This window comes from Maylandia zebra, linkage group LG2, assembly GCF_041146795.1.
Source record: "Maylandia zebra isolate NMK-2024a linkage group LG2, Mzebra_GT3a, whole genome shotgun sequence".
In the NCBI taxonomy this organism is placed as follows: Eukaryota; Metazoa; Chordata; class Actinopteri; order Cichliformes; family Cichlidae; genus Maylandia; species Maylandia zebra.
Genome location: NC_135168.1, coordinates 39,057,759 through 39,081,528, shown reverse-complemented (window position 1 = coordinate 39,081,528; position 23,770 = coordinate 39,057,759). Strand labels below are relative to the sequence as shown.

The 23,770-nt window shown below is 44.3% G+C and overlaps 1 protein-coding gene across 2 annotated transcripts in view; it reads left to right on the top strand.

The window, feature by feature from the left end:
• Window positions 1–23,770, top strand: part of adamts2a (ADAM metallopeptidase with thrombospondin type 1 motif, 2a) — a 146,899-nt gene that overhangs the window by 88,522 nt on the left and 34,607 nt on the right. For both annotated transcript variants that reach the window (XM_004571705.4, XM_076873267.1), the window contains exon 4: window positions 23,233–23,438. In XM_004571705.4, the coding sequence (XP_004571762.3) occupies window positions 23,233–23,438 (206 nt within the window). The remainder of the gene's footprint in view (window positions 1–23,232; window positions 23,439–23,770) is intronic.

Below are 23,770 nucleotides of genomic sequence, written 5' to 3'. Positions count from 1 at the left end.
GTTGATATTACTTGCTCTGCTGAGCGAGGAGAATGAGACAGGTCTTACTGCCAGTTCCTAGATTGGGAGGACAGGGAACGTTGTTTTTGTGTGCGTGCGTATTATAATCTCTCATTATTTAATCAAGCTGGAGAACACACAGCAGCTGAGCAGCTTCTGTACACCTGCCAGCACGTGTGCTCGGATAACGCTGAGCTTTTTTCTGATTTAATCACTGTTAACGCGCTGATTGAAAGGTAATTAGTTAATCTTGAATTCTTTATGATATGGTGCGTGTGTGATTCAGATGTGACTTTCCTCAAATTAATAAATGTGAAAATTAAAGTTAAAATTCCTGATCAAATGCTCTCTTTTTGCTCTCTTGGCTTGAGCTAATCTTACCAGGCGAGGGCCAGGCAGGGAGAGAGTCGGGCCATTTAGGGACAGGCGAAAGCACGGTGCCCTGAAGGGCTGTGCTGGATTTATAACAACAGCAAAGCTAGATGATCATTGTGAAATGGGCTGTGGCACACTAAGTGTTTTAGCTTGGATAGCTTATATTTTATTGAAAATAAAATTCAATCAACTGCCCAGCCCTGAGGAAACATCATTCTGGAAACCTAACCACACAAAATATTTACAGAATCGAGAGTATGTTTTAAAATTTACACTCGGCTATCACACAATCTGTTCGTCAGAAGGAGTTTGACAAAACTTTATGCAAACCTCATGCACGGTATCATCCCAGCTGCTGATGTGGTTCTAGTGATTCTTCACAGCCTGTTAATCAAACGCAGTCATTTGTCTGCAAAAACATTTCAAATCATCATCATAATAGCAATCTGCCACATTACCTTATACTTTCAGTCACACAGCTCTCATTTATTATAGGATCACAATCTAGTTAGAGTTTGGCATCTATAGGCACCATCACTAGAGTGATGAGAAAACATCCTCCTGGAGCCTACAGGTGAATGCTCGAGTGTCAGAGAGTTTGAAATAAGGATTCAGGTCTGCAGTACTGACATGTCAGAAGGAGAGAGGAAATTTCCCAGCTTAAATAGATCCCCAAATTGAGAGAGTGTGTTTGGAGGCACGAGAGCGAGCTATGTAAATGCGCATGACAGAGTGCTGCTTGACAACTGAGATACACATCCACTTCAGCCACTACAAACAGGCTTAATTGATGTATCCTTGATCATTTAAAAGAGGGATGTCAAACTCATTTTACACTGTCAGCCACATATATCCCAATTTCATCTTAAATAGGCCGGACCAGTGAAACTCCCCATTCTATCAAAGTAAAGAAGTTTAACTGTTTACATTTTTAAAAAAATATTTACATCGTCATAACATATCAGCATTACGTGACATAGAAATGTTGCTGTATTAAAGAAAGATCTGTCGGCACAACTCTTTAAATTATAAGATATAAATGTGAAAAATTGCATTAAAAAAATTAAAGTAGATTATTGCCTAGGCTGTCTTGTAATATATTCATTAAAAAACAGATTTTTGTTAATTCACAGAAAAGGCACTTTTCTTTTTTTTTTAAATTTTGCACCCATAAAAAAAAGACACATTTCTATATTAGGTGGTGAAAAAAAATGGATTTTACTGTCTAATACTTACCATAATTTTCAGATTATAAGGCACTGGATTATAAGGCGCATTAAGCGAAGCAAAACAGTCAGATAAGTCAAACTTTATTCAACTCATTCACAATAATTCTCAACACTGTTCAGTTGTAACACAAAAAAACAGAACAATACACTCACTTTTTCAGTTCATTCCTTTTCCACAAATCCATCAAATTCTTCATGTTCAGTGTCTGAGTTTAACGGTTGGGCGATTTCGGCATCAAGCATGCCCGGATCCCTCTTGTCATTGTCCATGTCACTACTTTCCTCCGTGAGGCTCCTGACTACAGTAGCCGTACTGCTCCAACAATCCATCAAGCGATGTAACTTTGTAGCTTACCAAAGTCATACTAAAACATTTTGACAGATTTTTGAGCGCCATGTAGCACATAAAATCAGTTCGAGGTCAGTAAGCACAACCAGAATTAATACACAAGGATTATACGGTGCACTATCGATTTTTAAGAAAATTAAGGGATTTGGATTATAAGGCCGTATTTTTTCGGTCTTATAGTCTGAAAAATATAGTAATTACTTTGGTGTAGTATGAATGGCCACGGGGAAGGCTTTTATCAGTAGGAAAAGCTGCAAAACTCTCTAATATTTATGCCCTACTCTACATTTTCCAAATCCAGTGGGCTGCATTGAAGTGTGCACTGGGTCGATTCTGGCACCTGGGCCTTATGTTTGACACCCATGATTTAAAATATCATGTGGGTTTAGAGCTATATTTACCTGCACACAGATTTTCTTTGTTGTTCTATTCTATGGTATCCAAAGCACATTTTTTTCATTCTTTTCTTCCCCACTTTTTTTTTAACATTTAAACCTAGACTTGTCACAGCAGGAAAGAACAAGAGCAGAATGATGGATATTTCCCAGCAACCAATGCCATTAATTTTAGCAGTTTGACTAGTGTTTGACAATTTGAAAAGATTCACTGAGCTTTAGTTTGACTTTACATTTTTTCACTTGATAATGAGATAACGAGCCAGAGCTTATGGCCATAAATAAAACTGAATAAAGTTAAAGAGAAGTTAAAACGCAAGAAAACAGTGCATAAAAATACATGAGACAATTAAAAAAAGAGAGGCACAAACAATTAAGAAGGAGAAAAAAGAGAGAACTGGCATTGCTCTAAAGAAAGTTCATAAAAATGTGCTTTTACAAGTGATTTGAAAGACGTGATAGATGTTGCGAGCTTTACTTCCTCAGGCAGATTCTTCCAATTCCAAGAGGCCCCGATGGTCACCTCAAGACTTGAGCCTTGATTTTGGAGGGAGGCATTTGAGGATCTAAGGCTCATGTGGAGCCATCGTATCTGCCATGTTGCTTGGAGCCAGACCGCAACATGCTTTAAAAGTGACGAGTAAAGTTTAAAGATCAATTCTAAAGCGTACAGAGAGCCAAATGAGATGAGCCAGGATCGGGGTAATATGATGCCGTCTGCTAATACCAGTAAGAAGCTGAGCTGCTGCATTTTGAACCAGCTGGAGAGGAGAGAGTGACCAGAAAGAAGAGAGTTGCAGTATTCTAGCTGAAGGAAAACAAAAGCCTGGCTGCAAATATTGGTTTCATTTTTGCTCCTTTTACTGTTAACTTTTGTGATTGTTAAAAGGTTAGGGATGAGTTGAAAAACACCCCAAAGTTTCTGGCAGCTTGCTTCTTGTTTGCATGTAAGGGGTCCAAGTTTGGATGGTTTCATTATAAGATTTTGGATTTCATTGTATTCATGTATTTAACTGGAGAACAGTTTGTGCCATGCAGCTGTCCATATCACTTAGACAGTGAAAAGGGGCATCTAGGGTTATGGCATACTGGCCACCCAGTTGGAAACCAGTCAGAACAACTCAATTAATTAAGAAATCTGCAGCATAACAAGGCTTAGGCTTATCTGTCATGACAGGTTGGGGTTAAGGGGACAGAGACAGGGCTAAAGACACACTGTGAAAGAGAGAGATAGTAACTAATGATTAAACATATAGTGAGTGAAAAGAGGTGCGTGAAGAAGAAACAGTGCATCATGGGAACCCCCCAGCAGACGAGGCTTATTGCAATATTTTAGTGCTTTAACGGGCATGCAGAGATAAATGACACATTGGGCATATTAAACAAATTTGCTAATGTGCAATATCATGGTCATAAGTAGATAAGTAGACTCAGAAAAAAGAAAGAAGTCATTTGAAAATGTAAAAACGTTGTCATGCTCCCATTAGGAGCACCCAAATGTTCGTTTATTGGCCATCAGCCTGTGTGTGCAGTGATTTGATTACCTGGAGCTTCATTAGGACAGAGAGGCAGAGGAGGCCATGCTGGTAGCTCCTCTATCCTCCCTGCTTGGGTATAGAGTTACATTTGCACGGAAGACACTGCACTGATTAGTGAGCCTGGAGGCTCGGAGGGTTGTCGTCGCACTGTGTGCCACTGTGTATGGCCTGCTTTCCCCCAGTGCATCTTTGCATTAAGATCATATCTACTTTGGTTTCCAACAAAGCAAAGATAATCTGGATATTGATATGGGAAGCCTTTGTGAGGGTTTTCCAGGAAAGAAGGAAACTGTTTGTCAATCAACCGAGCGCACACAGATAGACTGGTAAAAAGCTTCATACCCACACGCGGGCTGCACTGGCATGCCCTAAGGATGGACATGTTTGTGTGTTTTACTGGGAAGTTCCTTCCCTGCTTGAATTTTAAATTTGTTTTTGCGTGCGTGTGTGTTGTCAATATTTCTGCACAGAATCTGCTTCAGTAGCCATGTGTTTGTTTGATAGACAAGCACAGTTCTGTCCAGTGGAGCCAGTCGGAGGTGGGATCTTTGCAAAAAAATAAAAATAAATAAATAAAAAAAACACATCAGTTCTATCAACATAAATCTCCGTTATGGAGCTCTGTTGAAACAGGATTCTTTATTATGTTTGATCAGCTTCTCTTGTAGCGCTGCTCCCTGTATGGAGCCCGCTTTGTTAAAATGATGAATGGTTCTTTTAATTGTTTCTAATTGATATCTGCTCTGAAAGACTTTGTTATGAAACACCGCCAATTTAGTAACACCGATACTCTGTAGAGCCTTATTAATTCTCCCCCGTCTGGCTCGAGTCTTGTACAATTGAAAAGAACTCCGTCTGTGTGTTTGTAGGCCCACTAGGCAGTAATATTTCTTAGTGTGTTTTTTTTAAATGCCAAAAGACTTTTTTTTTCTTTCTGTTTTTTTTTTTAATTATTATTTTTGTGTGTTCACCTCCTTATGTCCAAGTCTTTGGTGCATTCAAGGGCTTCATGCCTTAATTCTTCAAAACATTACAATGTAATTTGTGCTGATTTACTACTCTGTTTAGGGAGCTGGCGTAGAGATGGTCTATAGCCATCTTACAGCCTGGCAAATGTGTTTTTTTTATCATTTATGATGAGGATATATTGGATGATAAATTCTCATTCAGCTGCCCCGTGGCAGGCATGCGCTCGCTCTGCTGGCGAGCTGCTCGGAGAGAACATTTGCATACATATTGTCTCACACCTTTAGATAGACTTTCCCTTTCTCTCACCCATTCGCGCTCTACAGCTAACCTTTCGAAGCACTTCCAAAGGTACATTTAATGAATAAATGAGGGAATTAAGGAAACAGGAGAGAGAAAGAATGCAAAGAGGAAGAGAAAGCTAGAGGAAACACTCGGGGGTGGTCGTCAGTCAGCAGGCCTAATGACACCTGTAACCCGTCTGCTCATTTGGTTTTTATGGAGGCCAATCACACATGTGAGCTGCTGCATTAGTATTTGTTTACTGTTTCCACGTACTTTCCCTGCGGGTGTTCGCCGCTCCAACCCGTGATCACCTCGTCAGTTCATCCAGGTGTAAACAGGACGCTAGAAATAAAAACTGACAATAAATCGGATAAAAACCAAAAAGGACATGAGGCTATAGAGATGCGGAGATAATCTCAGAGACGTATTAACTTTAGATTAAGGGGACAAATACGTCGCACATTACATGCATCTTGTTTGATGCTTTGCCATGCATGCTTTGTCCATTTGTGTCGTAGCATGTCGTGAGCTCTGCATTTGCAGTGTACAGACGGTACTGTGTTTGCTTTACAGCAGCCTGTTTTAGAAAACCTTTACAAACCAGCTGACTTTACAAGCTGCCAAAGGTGCTAAATGGTGCTAATTAACTAAATGAAAATACTGCATTCTAACATAGAACTGCTGAAAAAAAGCAAATGATGTAAAGTCTCTTAAATATATCTGTCTATTTAAAGAAAATATGAAAAAAATAAAGTCTACAAAAACTTTTTTTCTTCCTCTTAATCTGTGGCTCTGGGGAATATGTGTACCAGTCATGCTGCCCTCTGCTTTTGCCTCTTAAAGCATGAATGAAGCCTGAATATCTAACTGAAGTTTAAAATGACAATACAGTAATATCGTCCAGTGCCTACACTCACTGGACACTAGAGGTGGGAATCACCATACAACTCGCAATACGATATTATCACAATACTTAACGCACGATACGATATTATTGCGATTTTTTAAAATATTTTGCGATATTTAAATTCTGCACATAAAGGTAAACTTTATCAATATTCATTTCATCTAATATCAAAGTCTCACACTCAGTCTTTCTCTCATTTCAGTCAGTTTTATTGTTGACAAACTTGAACGGTTTGTATTACAGTCTAGTCCAACTTAACTGAATGCAACCATCTGGTACAATTATAGCTATTCTGAACTATGCAATTTATGAAAACTATGCAGCCCATTCAGCAACTGAAGAATTTGAAAGTAAATTTAAAAAAATATAATTTTACATTAAATAAAAAAGTTTTAAACTTAATTAAAATTAAACGTCTTAAATTAAAATAAGTAAACTGTCATGTTTATTGCTGCCAAAAAAAAAAAGTTAAACACATTTGGACAGTGAAGGAATGTCAGGATTCTTGCTCAGAAAAAGGATCAACATGCTGTGAAGTCAACATGCTCTGACTCCAGAGCATGTTGACTTCAGAGAAAAAATTGTTTGTAACAAAATATCGATTTCTGCTGTCCCTGTATCGATACATTATTAGCAAACAAAATATCACGATACTACACAGTATCGATTTTTTCCCCCACCCCTACTGGACACTTTATTAGAAACACCTTACTTGTGTCAGGAGGTGACCTGTAGTTTTCATCATATTTTTCGTTAATGACCTTCTTTTTCTACCAAAAACATCACTAAGTAAAAACTAATGCATGATGTCAAAAACTATGATGAAATGTACTGACACTTTCGTCAGCAAATAAAAGCGAGATGAAAATATTCTGGAGAGACAAGATCCAATCAGAACTAATTAAGTTTGGAAGTGATCCAATCAGAAGTAATCTTGTTGTGGAGTAAGGTTAGATGCATACATTTGACTCTTTTTAATTTTTGCTTTTTCTTGTGTGTGTGTGTGTGTGTGTGTGTGTGTGTGTGTGTGTGTGTGTGTGTGTGTGTGTGTGTGTGTGTGTGTGTGTGTGTGTGTGGAGATGCTGTTTTCTGCAGGTCATCTTGACTGTGTGTAAATACCTAAATAGACTGAGTTGTTGCTATGTGGTTTGCTGATTAGTGATTTGTATTGACAAACAATTGAACAGCTGTACCTAACAAAGTGGCTAGTGAGTTGAGATAGCATTACAGATGCAATACTGAGAGAATGTTTCCAGACTTTGGAGGCACGTTACAACTGCAAGCCAAGCTTTCATGTTTGATTTCTCATCTTGAGAATTTAGTATCTACTCCTACTACTGGTAGCCCAGTTCACTGATATCATATTACTTTTTCTTCTTGTCTCTCTTGCCTTTATTTCAGTAATTTTTCCTCCTCCTTGTCTCCACTCCCCCTCTCCAAGACCTCCCCCACTCCATCCATCCCTTCAGTGCTCAGGCTGACAGATTTTGCCTGGCTGTCCTTTCGTAAGTGGTGCTGTGTCTCAGGTGGCTGGTGTTGGCTGTTCTTTGAGGACAGGACAAGGCAAGACACTGCGTGGATGAGGGAGGCAGCAAACAACCCACTGAAAGCCTTGATGAATGCAATTTAAAAGTAGGCAGAGGTGAAAGGACAGTAAAGGAAAATCAACAGCACAAGTGAAAGCCACAGCATCACTGCAAACGCAGAGCTTAAACTTAGCCTTGGGTAACTTTGTTTATATACACTTGCTCTCAATGATAATTATGACCCAACTCTGCAGATGCTGTCAGTTCCTAACTCACTGTTTTGTTTTTAAGCCCACAATTTCACTGTTTTGTTCTCCTTCGTCACTTTCCACCACATTGTTTTCAGCCACAGCAGGCAGCAGTTTTTAGCTGCAAAATAAAAAAACACAAAAAACCCCCAAAAGCTTTGATAAAGCTGCTTTACACTAGCTGCCCAAACAGCAGAAGGGCAAAGTTAGCGACTCGCTGGTGTTTATATCGGATTCTTCAAATTAATGCCTGTGCTGCGATGTGGAAATGGGGCCACTGTTCCCTACATTTACATATTTTAAGGTGTTAAAATGTCACTCTCTGTTTACAGCTTGTTAAACTACCCACAAGTGACCAAATATACCAATTATTATAACCAGGAAAAGTACATTTTTTCAAAAGTTGTTTCACTTCAATTCATGCCATTTTAAATTGCATTAAACCTTTTGTTCTATAAGCTGCTGTTACCACTCGTTGCATTTAAACACATTGAAATAATTTAGCAGTTCCATTTGGTAATTATAGGGTTGATAAAGAGGATATATGATGGGGATTAGCAGATAGTGAGATAGGCAACCATCCAGCGGGAGACACCCTCCTGCTGGCTTGAAGGGATGCTGAGATTTATTGTTACTCTGTTAGATGGACCTTGCACTTTACTGTCAGTCTCTCTCTCTCTTTGTCTTCTTGCTGTGCACCATGATTCCCAGTAAGACAGATCTATAGCTGTACACCTTTTCAGGCAGTGACGCGTGATAAAACAGTAATAAGAGATGAAGCTAAACAACTGGTATGCAAATGCTGTCATCTACATACTGGCGCCGTTGTGTATCATTGCCGGCCTGTGGTGGTTGTGGTTGTTTTCCTCCCTTTTTTTTTTTGTGATTTCATAACAGACCTTTATAAATGTCCTGAGACTGATGTAGGCAGACGCAGAGAAGGACAGGCAGACAGGCACTCAAACAGGTCAGTTTCAGACCGAAAGAGACCGGTAAGCCCTATATAAGCTTGGCTTTACTCTCTTATTGAACACTAAAGCTCTCCCGTTTACATTGAGCTCCATGCATCCAACCACAGAGCGAAGAGAAAGAGTTTGGGGGACATGATTTATCTTTGCCAGCAATATTTCTTCAGTGGATGACAGTGATTGCATTAATTTGTTTTGAGATCTGTTTGCAATGTTCACGCGGACTGCTCGTCTTTCCCGCAATTATGGACGTCCTCACGGCTTGAAATGCTGCCATTGAAGTTTTTGGCACATTTGCGATCGAACCGTTCTGACTATGAATTATGTCAGGTTCAAACCTCAGCGAGGCTTATTTCATTTGGATGCTCTGATTTATGAATGTGTAGGTGCTGCATACATTATAGAGTTTATGAAGGAAAGGCTCAGCTCCACTAATGAAACCACGGGGGGGATCGGCGTGCACCGCAGCACCTCCCAGGCAGCCAGCGGCCCTGTGTGCTTCTGACAGACAGACGGTTATGTAAGAAGGCAGAGCTAAAGGTTGCTTTGTCTCCTGAACCACCAGAAATCCACACAGCAGCAGCGAGTATAGGTAACCCACTCACCTGCTAATAATAAAAGCTTCTTCGTGCAATGATAATAAAAAAAAATTAAATAAAAAAAGACCCTTTAGTCCACTTCGTGGAACACGGATAAATGAAATTCAACAAACTGAATGTTATGGGTGTTTGGATGTGGGAATCACAGCCAAGGCTCAACCACTCAAAACATCTAATCAGCATGATCGAAATTCCCGGTTGAAAATAAACAGCCCTAACCTAAAGCAGTTATTAATTACTAGGCCAAGTTCAGTACTTGATGTATGAATAATTATTATGATCTTCAGGGAACTGTCCATGTAAAATTAGATTGCTGATTGCCAACCTAAATAATTAACAGCAGTGTAATTACGGGGGACTGTGGTTCACTATGTGATCCTCTCTCTCTAGCATTTGCAGCTGTCATATGGCAGCTTAGGTATAATGAGCATTCAGTATAGGGACATTGTTTGGGACAGCATGACATGTTGCTACCTGCCCAGATGCTAGCAGCAGTATTAACAGTCCACTGTCCGAGCGATTCATCACCTTGACAACGCATAAAGCTGTCACTGAGGAGACAAAATATTTGTGCCCTGAGCTATGCAACCAAGACGTGTCTGTAAGCAAATTAGTTGACGTGTGTGTGGATGTCTGTGCCTCCCTCTGGACAAGCAGCCTTGAACTCAGGTAAGGACTAATGAGTTTAGCATCTCCCCTCCTGCTGTTTGCTACTCGTAAATAAGCACTGTGTTTGAAAAATAACTAAAGCACACATAAAGATTTGAACCACTCCTGAGGGACAAATTGTTTGCGTAGACAGAGCCACATGTTGTTGGTATAATGCTCGCTTCCGTGTTTAATATGAGCACTTTTTCACTCTAAGAACTGAAACAAAGCAGCAAAATTATCAAGAGTTCTCCGCGAAACAATAAAACAATCAGTTTCCCTAAAAGCTATGGCTTCTATCCTCCAGGACTCCCCATACCTAATAAAGAAAAAAATGGGAGTGGATTTAAGTCGCATAATCTTTTGTAATTTAGCAGCCATAGACACTTAACACCAACCTTATTTTCTAAGGCTTTTCTTTAAAGTCATGAAAGACTTTAAAGTAAGACTGTAAGACTCGACTTAGAGGGAAATTTAGAAGAACTGGGAAGCTTGTGGCTGTTCTCAGTGGACACACGTGATAGCTGTTTAAACACCGAGCACTCTCTCCTTAAACGTATTGATGCTGTTTCACGTTTTTGTGATTAAAGATTGTTTGCTTTTATTGTTGCTGGCGACTTCAACCACACCAACTTAAAGACAGTCCTCCCCAGATTCCACCAACATGTCTCCTGCCACACCAGAGGAGACAAGACTTTAGACCATGTGTATTCCAACCTGGCTGGAGCCTACAAAGCCACACCCCTCCCCCACATTGGACAATCGGACCATCTCTCCCTGTTCCTCACACCTCGATATTCACCACTCATCCAACGTGTGAAACCTGCTGTGAGGACAATTAAAGTGTGGCCAGAGGGGACAGACGCAGTGCTCCAGGACAGATTTAAAAACACAGACTGGAATATGTTCACCCACACAGACCTGGACCAGTACGCCTCATCTGTACTGGATTACATCTCCAAAACCACAGACAGTGTCACCACCCAGAAACGGATCACCATGTACCCCAACCAGAAGCCTTGGATGAACCGGGATGTTCGTCTCCTCCTGAAGGCCCGCAACACTGCCTTTAGGTCAGGAGATGCACACGCCTACAGTACAGCCAGGGCTAATCTAAAGAAGGGCATCAAAAAAGCCAAACACCATTACAAAAAGAAGGTAGAAGAACACTTCTCCAACTCCAACCCCCGACGCATGTGGCAAGGACTCCAGACCATCACAGACTACAGGACCACCAAACCCTCCCCCGCATCCTCTGATGTCTCCTTCCTCAACGAGCTCAACAACTTTTATGCTCGTTTTGAGCGAGGGAACCCCACAACCACAACCAAAGCAGACATGACGCCAGACCAGCAACCTATGACTCTCTCCCCCACCGATGTAGGAGCGGTGCTGAGCAGGATCAATGTCCACAAGGCTGCAGGCCCTGATGGCATCCCCGGGCGTGTTCTCAGAGCGTGTTCTGGGGAGCTTGCAGGAGTGCTCACAGACATATTCAATCTGTCCTTGGCCCACGCTGTGGTACCGGCCTGCTTCAAATCCACCTCCATCGTCCCGATACCCAAAAACTCCAACCCATCTTGCCTCAATGATTACCGCCCAGTAGCACTCACCCCCATCATCACTAAGTGCTTAGAGCGACTGGTCCTAGCACACTTCAAATCCTGTCTCCCCCCCACCCTGGACCCCCACCAATTCGCATACCGCCGGAACAGGAGCACAGAGGATGCAGTCTCCATCGCAATGCACTCTGTCCTCTCACACCTGGACAACAACAACACCTACGCCAGAATGCTGTTTATAGACTTCAGTTCAGCATTCAATACAATCCACCCCTCACAACTCATCAGGAAACTGACAGACCTGGGTATCAGTTCCCTCATCTGCAAATGGTTACTGGACTTCCTGACCAACCGCCCCCAACATGTCCGGCTGGATAACCGCTGCTCATCTACCATCACAATGAACACCGGTGTACCACAAGGCTGTGTGATGAGCCCTTTCCTCTACTCCCTCTTCACCCACGACTGCAGACCTGCTGATGGTTCCAACACCATCATTAAGTTTGCAGATGACACCACGGTGATTGGCCTCATCAGTGACAACGATGAGGCCGCCTACAGGGAGGAGGTGGATCGTCTGGCTGAGTGGTGCGACAGAAACAACCTGCTGCTTAACACCGAGAAGACCAAGGAGCTCATCGTGGACTACAGGAGGAATGCTGACCCACATCCACCCATCCACATTAAGGGGACGGCTGTGGAGCGTGTGAGCAGCTTCAAGTTCCTGGGAGTCCACATCTCCGAGGATCTCACCTGGACGACCAACTGCTCCAAGCTGGTCAAGAAGGCTCACCAGCGCCTCTTCTTCTTGAGGACTCTGAGGAAGAACCACCTGTCCTCAGACATCCTGGTGAACTTCTATCGCTGCACCATCGAGAGCATCCTGACCAACTGTATAACAGTCTGGTACGGGAACTGCTCTGCCTCGGACCGGAAGGCGTTGCAGAGGGTCGTGAAAACTGCCCAGCGCATCGCCGGAGCACCACTTCCTGCCATAAAAGACATCTACAGGAAGCGGTGTCTGAAAAGGGCTGGGAAAATCATCAAAGACCCCAGTCACCCATCACATGGACTCTTCACCCTCCTGCCCTCTGGGAGGCGCCACAGGAGCCTCCGGACTAAGACCACCAGGTACCGGAACAGCTTCTTCCCCACAGCTGTCAGACTCCTGAACTCTGCCTCCTGACATCTGACCCACGTTAAACTCATGGACTGAACATACACACACCCACAATGGACAACTGTACCCTCAAACACAATAATAACATGGACTGAACCACCACTCACAACCACTAGCACTTTATATAGCCTCTGTAGGAATTATATCTCACTTATCTTAACTGCACTACTGTATAGCTCTGTGTAAATAATCATTCTGTACATTCGATAATCTTTAATCCTACAACTGTTTACAACTTGCATAGTTCCCATTTCTGTATAGCTGTATATCCCAGATTCTGTAAAGTTATTTATTTCATATTCTGTATAGTTTTTCATATTTATATCCTGTTCATATCCTGTACATAGCTTGTACTCACTACAGCCTGTACATACTTATAGTTATAGAATATTCACAACATACTTCATACCGTGTACATTATAACATACCATAATAGACCCATTTCTGTAATATACTCACATATCTATATTATTGCTAATATATATTGTAATATATCTATATCACTAAAGCACTTCTGGATGGATGCAAACTGCATTTCGTTGCCCTGTACCTGTGCATGTGCAATGACAATAAAGTTGAATTCTATTCTATTCTATTCTATTCTAAATGAAAAAGAAGAGACCCAGATGATGCGTTAAGAGCTGGGAGTGACATGATTCCCAATTTGCATGTGTTCCAGTAGTAAAGTCAGCAGCATGCTCATGGATAGAGCCTGGTCGGTGCTCTGCATACGGCCTATTTAGCAAGTCACAAATACATAATCTTACCAGTGTAGATGTGTGGATTTTATTGACAGTTAGATGCAGTCACAAAAAGAGATCAAAGCTAACAAAATAACCAAGCTTATGTTCTCTATGCTGTGGACCCATCTTACTGTATATGGCACAGAAGCTTTTGAGATATTTTATGATATGATAATGATACTGCTAAGCAATGTAAAATAATACATACAAACTCAAAAATGCTCTGAATCACACAGGGTTAAGGTTAACACGTCTGGTTAAAAGTAGAGAGGGTGTATGCCTCCCACCTCCTAACTGGGAGCTGGTTCCTGAAATCTGAAGGTGCTGCTTCCCATTTTACTTTTTGGCCTTAGCCCTGATTTTTCTGCCTGTGTTCAGACAGCAGTACCTTGCGAATGCTTTCTGTTACCATGACACATTGATAATAATATCCCCAGTAAAGATGACCTTTTCTTCTTTCTGAAACCTTTTGAATTTTGTCTCTAGCACAAAAAATAACAAAGTTACTGTCATTTAAAGAGCATGTGTAAATTGGCCAATGGGGGGAGAAAAAGTTAGGAACTATTTATTAATGTTTATTTATTAATGTTTAGATGCACTGGCACCATCTTAGATTATAAGTCAGGGTTGGAGGCACTCCAGGTGTTCCACCTGGGAACTTCAGATAGAATGAAGAGGCAGAGGAATGTGCTCAAGCTCAGGTCTGAAAAAGTGTTGGTTTCAGAAAGCCACCATGCCGTAGCTCTAATACATCCATAACCCATCCATCCATCTTCATCCGCTTTATCCGAGGCCGGGTCGCGGGGGCAGCAGCCTAAGCAAAGAGGCCCAGACCTCCCTCTCCCCAGCCACCTCCTCCAGCTTATCCGGGGGGATACCAAGGCGTTCCCAGGCCAGCCGAGAGATATAATCTCTCCAGCCTGTCCTGGGTCTGCCCCGGGGCCTCCTCCCGGTGGGACATGCCTGGAACACCTCACCCAGGAGGCGCCCAGGGGGCATCCTTGTCAGATGCCCGAACCACCTCAGCTGGCTCCTTTCGATGTGGAGCAGCAGCTGCTCTACTCTGAGCCCCTCCCGGATGGCCGAACTTCTCACCCTATCTCTAACGGAGAGGCCAGCCACCCTTCGGAGGAAGCTCATTTCTGCCGCTTGTATCCGCGATCTCGTTCTTTCGGTCACTACCCACAGCTCGTGGGTAGGTGAGGGTAGGGACGTAGATCGACCGGTAAATTGAGAGCTTTGCTTTTACACTCAGCTCCCTCTTCACCACGACGGACCGGTGCAGCGTCTGCATTACTGCAGCTGCAGCCCCAATCCGTCTGTCGATCTCCGGCTCCCTTCTCCCATCACTCTCGAACAAGACCCCGAGATACTTGAACTCCTCCACTTGGGGCAGGAACTCATCCCCGACCCGGAGTGGGCACTCCACCCTTTTCCGGCTGAGAACCATGGCCTCAGATTTGGAGGTGCTGATCCTCATTCCCGCTGCTTCACACTCGGCTGCGAACCATTCCAGTGCGAGCTGGAGACCCTCACCCGATGAAGCCAACAGAACCACATCATCCGCAAAAAATCAGAGATGAGATTCTGAGGCCACCAAAGCGAAAGCCCTCCGCCACTTGGCTGCGCCTAGAAATCCTGTCCATAAAAATTATGAACAGAACCGGAGACAAAGGGCAGCCCTGGCGGAGCCCATCACCCACCGGGAACGAGTCCGACTTATTGCCGGCAATGCGAACCAAGCTCTTGCAACGGTTGTATAGGGATCGAATGGCCCGTAGCAATGGGCCAGACACCCTATACTCCCGCAACACCTCCCACAGGACACCCCGAGGGACACGGTCGAATGCCTTCTCCAAGTCCACAAAACACATGTAGACTGGTTGGGCAAACTCCCATGCACCCTCAAGTATCCTTGAGAGGATAAAGAGCTGGTCCAGTGTTCCGCGACCAGGACGAAAACTGCATTGTTCCTCCTGTATCCAAGGTTCGAAGAGCGGACGAACTCTCCTTTCCAGCACCCTGGCATAGACTTTCCCAAGGAGGCTGAGGACTGTGATCCCCCTGTAGTTGGAACACACCCTCCGGTCCCCCTTCTTAAAGATGGGGACCACCACCCCAGTCTGCCAGTCCACAGGTACTGCCCCTGATCTCCACACAACATTGCAGAGGCATGTCAACCAGGACAGCCCTACAACGTCCAGAGCCTTCAGGAACTCGGGGGCGGACCTCATCAACACCAGGGGCTCTGCCACCAAGGAGTTGTTTAACTGCCTCAGTGACCTCGCCCCTGGAAATTGGCGGGTCATTCCCCTCATCCCCAGACTCTGCTTCCTCCTCGGAAGACGTGTCAGTGGGATTAAGGAGGTCCTCGAAGTATTCCTTCCACCGCCTGACAATTTTCTCAGTCGACGTCAGCAGCGCTCCGCCAGCACTATACACAGTGCAGGTAGAGCACCGCTTTCCCCTCCTGAGACGCCTGACGGTTTGCCAGAATCTCTTCGAGGCAGTCCGAAAGTCTTTTTCCATGGCCTCTCCGAACTCCTCCCACACCCGAGTTTTTCTTCAGCCACTGCCCGAGCCGCATTCCGCTTGGCCTGTCGATACCTGTCGGCTGCCTCCGGAGTCCCACAGGCTAACCAAGCCCGATAGGACTCCTTCTTCAGCCTGGTGGCTCCCTTCACCTCTGGTGTCCACCATTTGGTTCGGGGATTACCACCACGGCAGGCACCAACCACCTTGCGGCCGCAGCTCAATGCAGCACCTTCGGCAATGGAGACGCTGAACATGGTCCATTCGGACTCAATGTCCCCAGTCTCCCTCGGAATGCTGTTGAAGCTCTGCCGGAGGTGTGCGTTGAAGATCTCGTGGACTGGGGCCTGTGCTAGACGTTCCCAGCACACCCTCACTACGCATTTAGGTGCACCAGGTCTGTCCAGCGTCCTCCCCCGCCACCTTATCCAACTCACCACCAGGTGGTGATCAGTTGACAGCTCAGCCCCTCTCTTTACCCGAGTGTCCAGAACATATGGTCGCAGGTCTGGTGATACGATTACAAAATCGATCATCGACCTACGGCCTAGAGCGTCCTGGTGCCACGTGCACTTATGGACACTCTTATGTTCGAACAGGGTGTTCGTTATGGCCAAACTGTGATTAGCACAGAAGTCCAATAACAAAGCACCGCTCGGGTTCAGATCAGGGAGGCCGTTCCTCCCAATCACCCCCCTCCAGGTCTCGCTGTCGTTACCCACGTGAGCATTGAACATTGAAGTCTCCCAGCAGGACAACAGAGTCTCAAGGTGGAGCACCTTCCAGCACCCCCCACTCCCCCCCCCCCCCCCCCCAGGGACTCTAAGAAGGCTGGGTACTCTGAACTGCCACTCTGCGCATAAGCGCAGATGACAGTCAGGACCCGTTCCCCGACCCTAAGGCACAGGGAACAAACCCTCTCGTCCACCGGGAAAAATCCCAACGTACCGGCAGCAAGCCGAGGGGATATTAGAATACCCACTCCAGCCAGCCGCCTCTCACCAGGGGCAACTCCAGACTGAGACAGAGTCCAGCCCCTCTCCAGGAGACTGGTTCCAGAGCCCAAGCCATGCGTAGAGGTGAGCCCGACTATATCTAGCCGGTACCTCTCAACCTCACGCACTAACTCAGGCTCCTTCCCCACCAGAGAGGTGACATTCCATGTCCCTATTGCCAGTCTTGGCAGCCGGGGGTCAGTCCGCCAGGGCCTCCGCTCCTGGCCGCCACCTGGCACACAATGCACCCGACCCCTATGGCGCCTCCTGCGGGTGGTGGGCCTGCGGGAGGATGGGCCCATGTCTCCTCTTCGGGCTGTGTCCGACCGGGCCCCATGGACTAAGGCCCGGCCACCAGACGCTCGCCCTCGGGCACCCTCCCCGGGCCTGGCTCCAGGGCGGGGCCCCGGTAACCCTATCAGGGTAAACTGTTCCCTCGATATCCTTTTCATAAGGGTCTTCTGAATCGCTCTTTGTCTGGTCCATAACATGCAATATAATCCAAATGCACTCTTTCTCTCCCTCTGTCATCCACATCTATCTCTAACCTGGCCAGAGTGACCATTATAGGTCAGTTCCATCAGAGTGATGCGTCACACCCAGCTGCTTTTAAACCAAAGGCCGCTGCTCTGTAGTAAAATGTGGCTTGACCTGAATTATCATCACCATTCACGCCCTCTCTTGTTGTGGCTTGTAGTCACCGCTGGACTGGATCTCTCACCTCCCCTCACCAACACTCCCCCCCCCCCCCCCCCCCCCTCCACTCCCCACCCCAGCCCCGGGCAGTGGGCACCTAGACATTCTTGACATTTTGCAAAGGTTGAAAGACAAAGAACCTTTGTCTCCTAATAAGGCCACGGTCTATACCCCACCTGAATAAAAACACTGGGAGAGCAAGAGCTCTGTGTGGGTGCGTGCGTGTGTGTGTGTGTGTGTGTGTGTGTGTGTGTGTGTGTGGGGAAGCTTGTGTTTAGGTTGAGAGGTGTGCATGTGACAGTTGGGGGCATGGAGGTATGGCGTACAGGAACACTGACGGTAGTGTGAGAATGTAAATGAGCACTAATAATGGGTAGGCACATCAGAAAGAGGAGAGCCGCAGGTAGAAAACAAATGAAGGAGTGTGTGTGTGTTTGTGTGCGTGTAGGAGGAGGAGGATAGTTAGGGTTCAGCCTGACACTGTGTAAAGGACAGTAAAAGCATTGTTACGATCAGATCCCTATACACAGGTTGATAGTGTTAACCGTTTGGCTTCAGAGGCTAATGCCTGCTGTAAGCTGTGAGAAACACAGCAGTGCACCCCGACGCTTCGCCTGCAGTCACACAGACAGACTCAAGACAGGTTGTTGCTCTTGAAGAGAGCGAATTTCTCCATCACTGCAGGAACTTGAAGCGGAACTCACAACAGCCAAGGTCCTTCTGGTCTCATCTCTCTCTTGCTCTCCCTCTCATCCATCCATCACACCCCCTCAGCTCTACATCTCACCTCTCTTACCACCTCCCTTGATCTCTCCTGCAGTTTATTCCTCCGCGCTTTTCTCTGAAAATCTTGCTCCTAAACAGCTGAAGCAAGAGAGAGAAACATAGTGTTGCAGCAAGAGTAAGCAAGGACAGAAGTGGGATGAAACAACAGGTTTAAAAAGTCAACCTTGTTTGGTTTAGTCATTTATTGTTCGCCACTCTGCTTTTGTCACTTTGAGTTATTTCTCTCATCCACTCTCCGTACAGTTGTGGTCCGGTGTTATGCAATGTCCCTGCACTGTTGTACTCACTGTTTTCAAGGTACTGCAATTTTGTGGCGACACAGAACTAAAAGTGAGAACACAATACTTTTTTTTTTGTTCCTGTACTTTTTTCCCTTAACATTACATAAGCAAAAGGTAAAAATATCTGGACCTGTCTTTAGAAGCAGATGGTGTGGTTGTGACATCAGCCTCGTTAAAGGCAGCTATAACGAGGAAGAGCCAAGGGTTGTTGTGAAAAGTACACCGCCTTAAGTTCAGCTTCCACTGCTAACAAGGAGAAGAAATGCTCAGTGTCTGTGTGAAATGTGCTATGAAACAGAACAAAAGTATGTGTGGAAAGACAAAAAAAAATCTTTTAATTCTTTCCGGATAATGCTGCCTGTCTTTGCCCCCCACCTCCTGTTTCTCTGCTTGTATTCTGTCACTCACTGGAATGTGGGCAGATATGGGATAATAGTCAGACTTTCAGATTAATTCTGTTAGCAACTCAGGAGCCAATGTTAACCACGTGGTTATTGTTTTACCCATGAGCCCGTTGTCTTGGAAACGTTGCATAAGAGGGAGTGGGAAATCAGAATGCCCCTTGCTGATTGGGAGACAAGGTGGCAGATCTCTCTTTCTCTCGCCTCGTCTTCCCTTTATCTCCGTCTTGTTTTGCTTCCTTTTTCTTTTTTCCCCCCTCTACTCAGCACCATATGTGTCCAAGCAGCGGCAGTCCAGCTGCACCCCTTGTGGCACATGTTGAATGGAGATTCGTATGCAGCACCTCCCAATGAAGCTGAATGCAATCTAGGGGTCCTCCCACAGGATGTTTTTAGCATCAAATACTTCATTTCCTGCAAGTCGGGGGGATTTTTATGCACACGTTTTTGCTATTTCTGCATCAGCATTATTTCTGCATTGTGATGTACAAGACAACACAACACACAAAAAAAACAAAATTAGGCACCAGGTGACAATAATTGGAATATGAAGCAGGCAGGCTCTCAGGCGTTCTGCACCGCTGTAGATCTTTTCCAGTTTAATGTTATCGTTCCTGATGCACACAAGCAGGCTTTTCTTTTCTGTTTTCTTTTGTGGGTGTTTTTTCGGTTTATTTGTTTTGTTTTTGTTTGTTTGTTTTTTACTCTAAGTGTGCACATGGCATCTAATCATGTAGGCATTTTGATTAATTTAGACAATCCCTAAGCTTTAATAGCTTATGCTCGCATCATGAAGACTTCTGTTAATTTCTGCTCGAAAATGAAAATTCAAAACATGCCACTTGTATGTTTTTGGGTACATATTTTGGGACTCATGCAGCAAACGTTTCAAGTATGCTACTGAAGCTGACAGAAAGCTATCTTAAGACTGGTTAGTAAGCTTCCTGATTGAGCAGAATGGACAAGATTAGAAATGAGAATATAAGAGGGACAGCTCAGGTTGAGAGGTTTGGAGACAAACTTAGAGAGGCGAGGATGAGATGGTTTGGACATTTGCAGAGGAGGAATAGTGGGTATACTGGACAAAGGATGCTGAATATGGAGCTGCCAGACAGGAGAGAAAAGACCACAAAGGAGATTCATTGATGTAGTTAAGGAGGGCATAGAGAGGGATGGCGTGACAGAGGAGGATGCTGGAGATGGAGGCAGATGGCGACTGCTGAAGTTAGCTGTCCAAAGAAGGAGAAGTTAGCAAAGTACGCTTCTCCAAGTAAACGGAAAAATGTAACCTGGTGGTTTAGAAATTAGCTTTGACACAAGAAAAATGTCTTCATCTTTTCCCCTTCTGGTTTCATCAAGCTGCTGGCGTGCACACAGAACCAGAGCTTTACCATGTATGGCGGGGGTGCTTACACTTGTCTCAAAGTAACTATATGAGTGCAAAATTCACATTATATTTTGTTTGTAAGGAAAAATAAGACCTGCCCCTATTGGTAACATTATGGAGACATCTGCATTTCCCCCCTTTTTAACTGATGGTAACAAATGCATGTTCTGAATATGAATAAAGATGTCTATGCCTGTGTCTACAGTCACAAACTGTACAGCTATTACAGTTTCTCAACCATGCAGCCCAGTTTCAACTAAATTAAAGTGCCTGTTGGCACAATGATTTATTGCCCAATTGGAAATGTTTGTCCACAGAGCGCTCACACACACACACACACACACACACACACACACACACACACACACACACACACACACACACAAACACCTGTAAACACTCTCTCTTACGCACACACGCCACTCTTTGAGTTGTGCTATGTGTCATCCTTGGCTGTGGGAGGCCTTGGCTGGAGTCAGTGAGAATAGCGCTTTGTTGAATCCACTGAGACCACATGTTCCAGACTGCACGGCTTGGCCTTCCATGGCTTCCTTACGAGCAAGGCTGCGCGATGCTCGCATATACGAGGAGGATGAAAGAGAAAAGGAGACCGGGGTTGGGTTGTGTGAAGAAGGACAGCGCGTTAGGGAAGGATGGCCTTGGCTCTGGAGACAGGACAGTTTATCTTCTGTAGCCTCACTGAGTCTGCCTCACTTAAAATGGAGGAAGAAAGATGATCAGATCTGACATTTCAAACTTAATAAAAGCTTTCTTCTTCTTCTTTTTTTTTTGAGGCAGGATTGGAGTTTATCCAAAAAGACTCAAAACACAGCGCTTAGCCCGACATACCTGGATGTAATTAGCGATCTGAACAAATCAGGGCTGCTTTATGTTGCATCTTCTTTGACATCATAACCTTAAATTCAGTTTCTGGTGCGATTTGCATTTTTTTCGAGCATATAGCAAGCCAAGAAGAGTGCAGGGTGGGCAACCCCTTGTGTAAGGGAGCTGTCTTAATCCATGTGTTTAGCAAGCACCATCTGTTCCTTTTATTCAGATGGGAGTAGAAATATTTGGTTGATTAGGAAAGGATCTGTGAAGGATAGCTGCACCGTTACCACCAGCTACAAGGGACGCACATGCTCGAGTCTATCAACTGGTGTCTTGGAAAGGAAATGAGAGACAGACATACAGACATCAACATGCGAGTGCACAGATAAGTACACGTGCATATGGATGTGAACACGAACAGCACACAGACAGTAAGCATATTGTGTTTACAAAAGTGTAGCAGGCAGAAGCAGGCACACACCAGCTGAGCTGAGCAGATTTTAAGGAGTGTACATACAGTACTGTGCAAAAGTCTTGAACCACCCCCTCATTTCTTTATATTTTGCTTCCAAGGAGCCAGACTTTCTTGTATTTTTTAAAAGTGGTCTTGACCAATAATTCTCCAGGCTTTAAGAAGGACAAATGCTGCTTTTTCACTCATTTTCAGTCCAGTCCTTGTACTTGACCATTTTTATGTTGGGGAAACCTGCAGTCAGCTAAGACTGAAGAAGTCACTTGGATGAGTCATGAAACGTTTCTCCCGCTGAAAATGTGACATCCAGATAAACAGAATCGACTTCATGGGATGTCCTTATCTGGATGATTGAGCGTGAATCAAGACGTTTTCAGGGGATTTTTTTTTCTTTGTTTGTTTTCTAGTCGCATAACACATAGCACAAAAAATGCAACTAACTCAAGGGATGAATCAGTGTCTACACATAACTGACATCTTAGCCAAGAACCTGTTTTAAATTGTATTTTTGGACCCTTTGTGACAAGCAGCCTGCTGCAAAAGAATTTAATTCAGTTTCTTAGTTTAACCTAAAAAAATGCTGGACATGACAGTTTAACGGGCATAAAATTGGATTTTTGGAGCAAAAAAAGCAAACAAGTTAACCTGACTCAACTCAGGATGGTGTGCAGTGTGCCATTCAAAATTTTAAGGAAACTGGGCGAAGTGAAGAAGAGGTGGCAGGCATAAAAATCTATCTACAGCAGATGAAAAGTGTCTAAAAAATTTTTAGCAAAGACATTGCACAAGACCTGAGAGATCCATCTGGCTCTTCACCTTATCCAGCTGCTGTTCACTGAAGACTCATCAGAAATGTTCACAGTCTTGGGAAGGGAACATCTTGTCAAAATTGATGGAATTATAAAATACAAAAAAGGATGTGATTGGCAACTGCATCATTTTTCAGCATGACAATAATCCCAAATACACTGCCAACACGGTAAAAGCATAGCTGGATAGAAAAGCACACAATGGACCACTATCAGTCATGTATTGGCCTCCACAGAGCCTGAAGGTTGAAGACTTTAATACTACTTAAAAATCTTCAAGACAGCGTTTCTAAGCGAGTTCGGACTATGTTGAAGAATAAAGTGGTCTTTGCAAATACTGACTTTCAAGCTCACTAGAATTGTACAAACTCTAATATTGCTGTTTATGTTGAAACACTGAAAGTGCTATTGTAGGACTGGAGTAGAGGCTTCTTTAAAAGGCTGTAAGCAAAATCAGCCAAAAAGCAAACCATGATGTATGTTAGTTTTTCACAACACCGTATTGATGTGCCTTCTGTTTCTAGGCGCAGATCTTGGTGGCCTGATGGATCTGGAGTCTCTGTACCGTGGTGTGGAGCAGAGCATCAACCACACGCGAGCAGGGCGAATGCGCAGACAGACCTCTGACAGAGCCTACAACATCGAGGTGCTGCTGGGCGTAGACGACTCAGTGGTCCAGTTTCACGGGAAGGAGCATGTTCAAAAGTACCTTCTCACACTTATGAACATTGTAAGTCGATAGCTAACAAAGGGGTAAGCACACTAACAAAAGCAGACAGACAGAGGAGTGAATGAATATATGTCAGGTAAAATGATGCATGATTGAATTAGGCATTTCCCACATAAACGAACATCATCTGGGGTTAATTAAAGGACTGAAATCGGACATATTTCAAGCGTCACATTAATGTACACAGGTCATACAGAGATTTCCAGATGCCCCAAAATGAAATCATCAAATGGGGAAATTGTTTCATTTGAGCTGAATAGAAAGTAAGTCACACAGAGGTCAAAGAAAACGGGTAGCACACACCCACCGACTGAATGGGATTCAATTCCCTT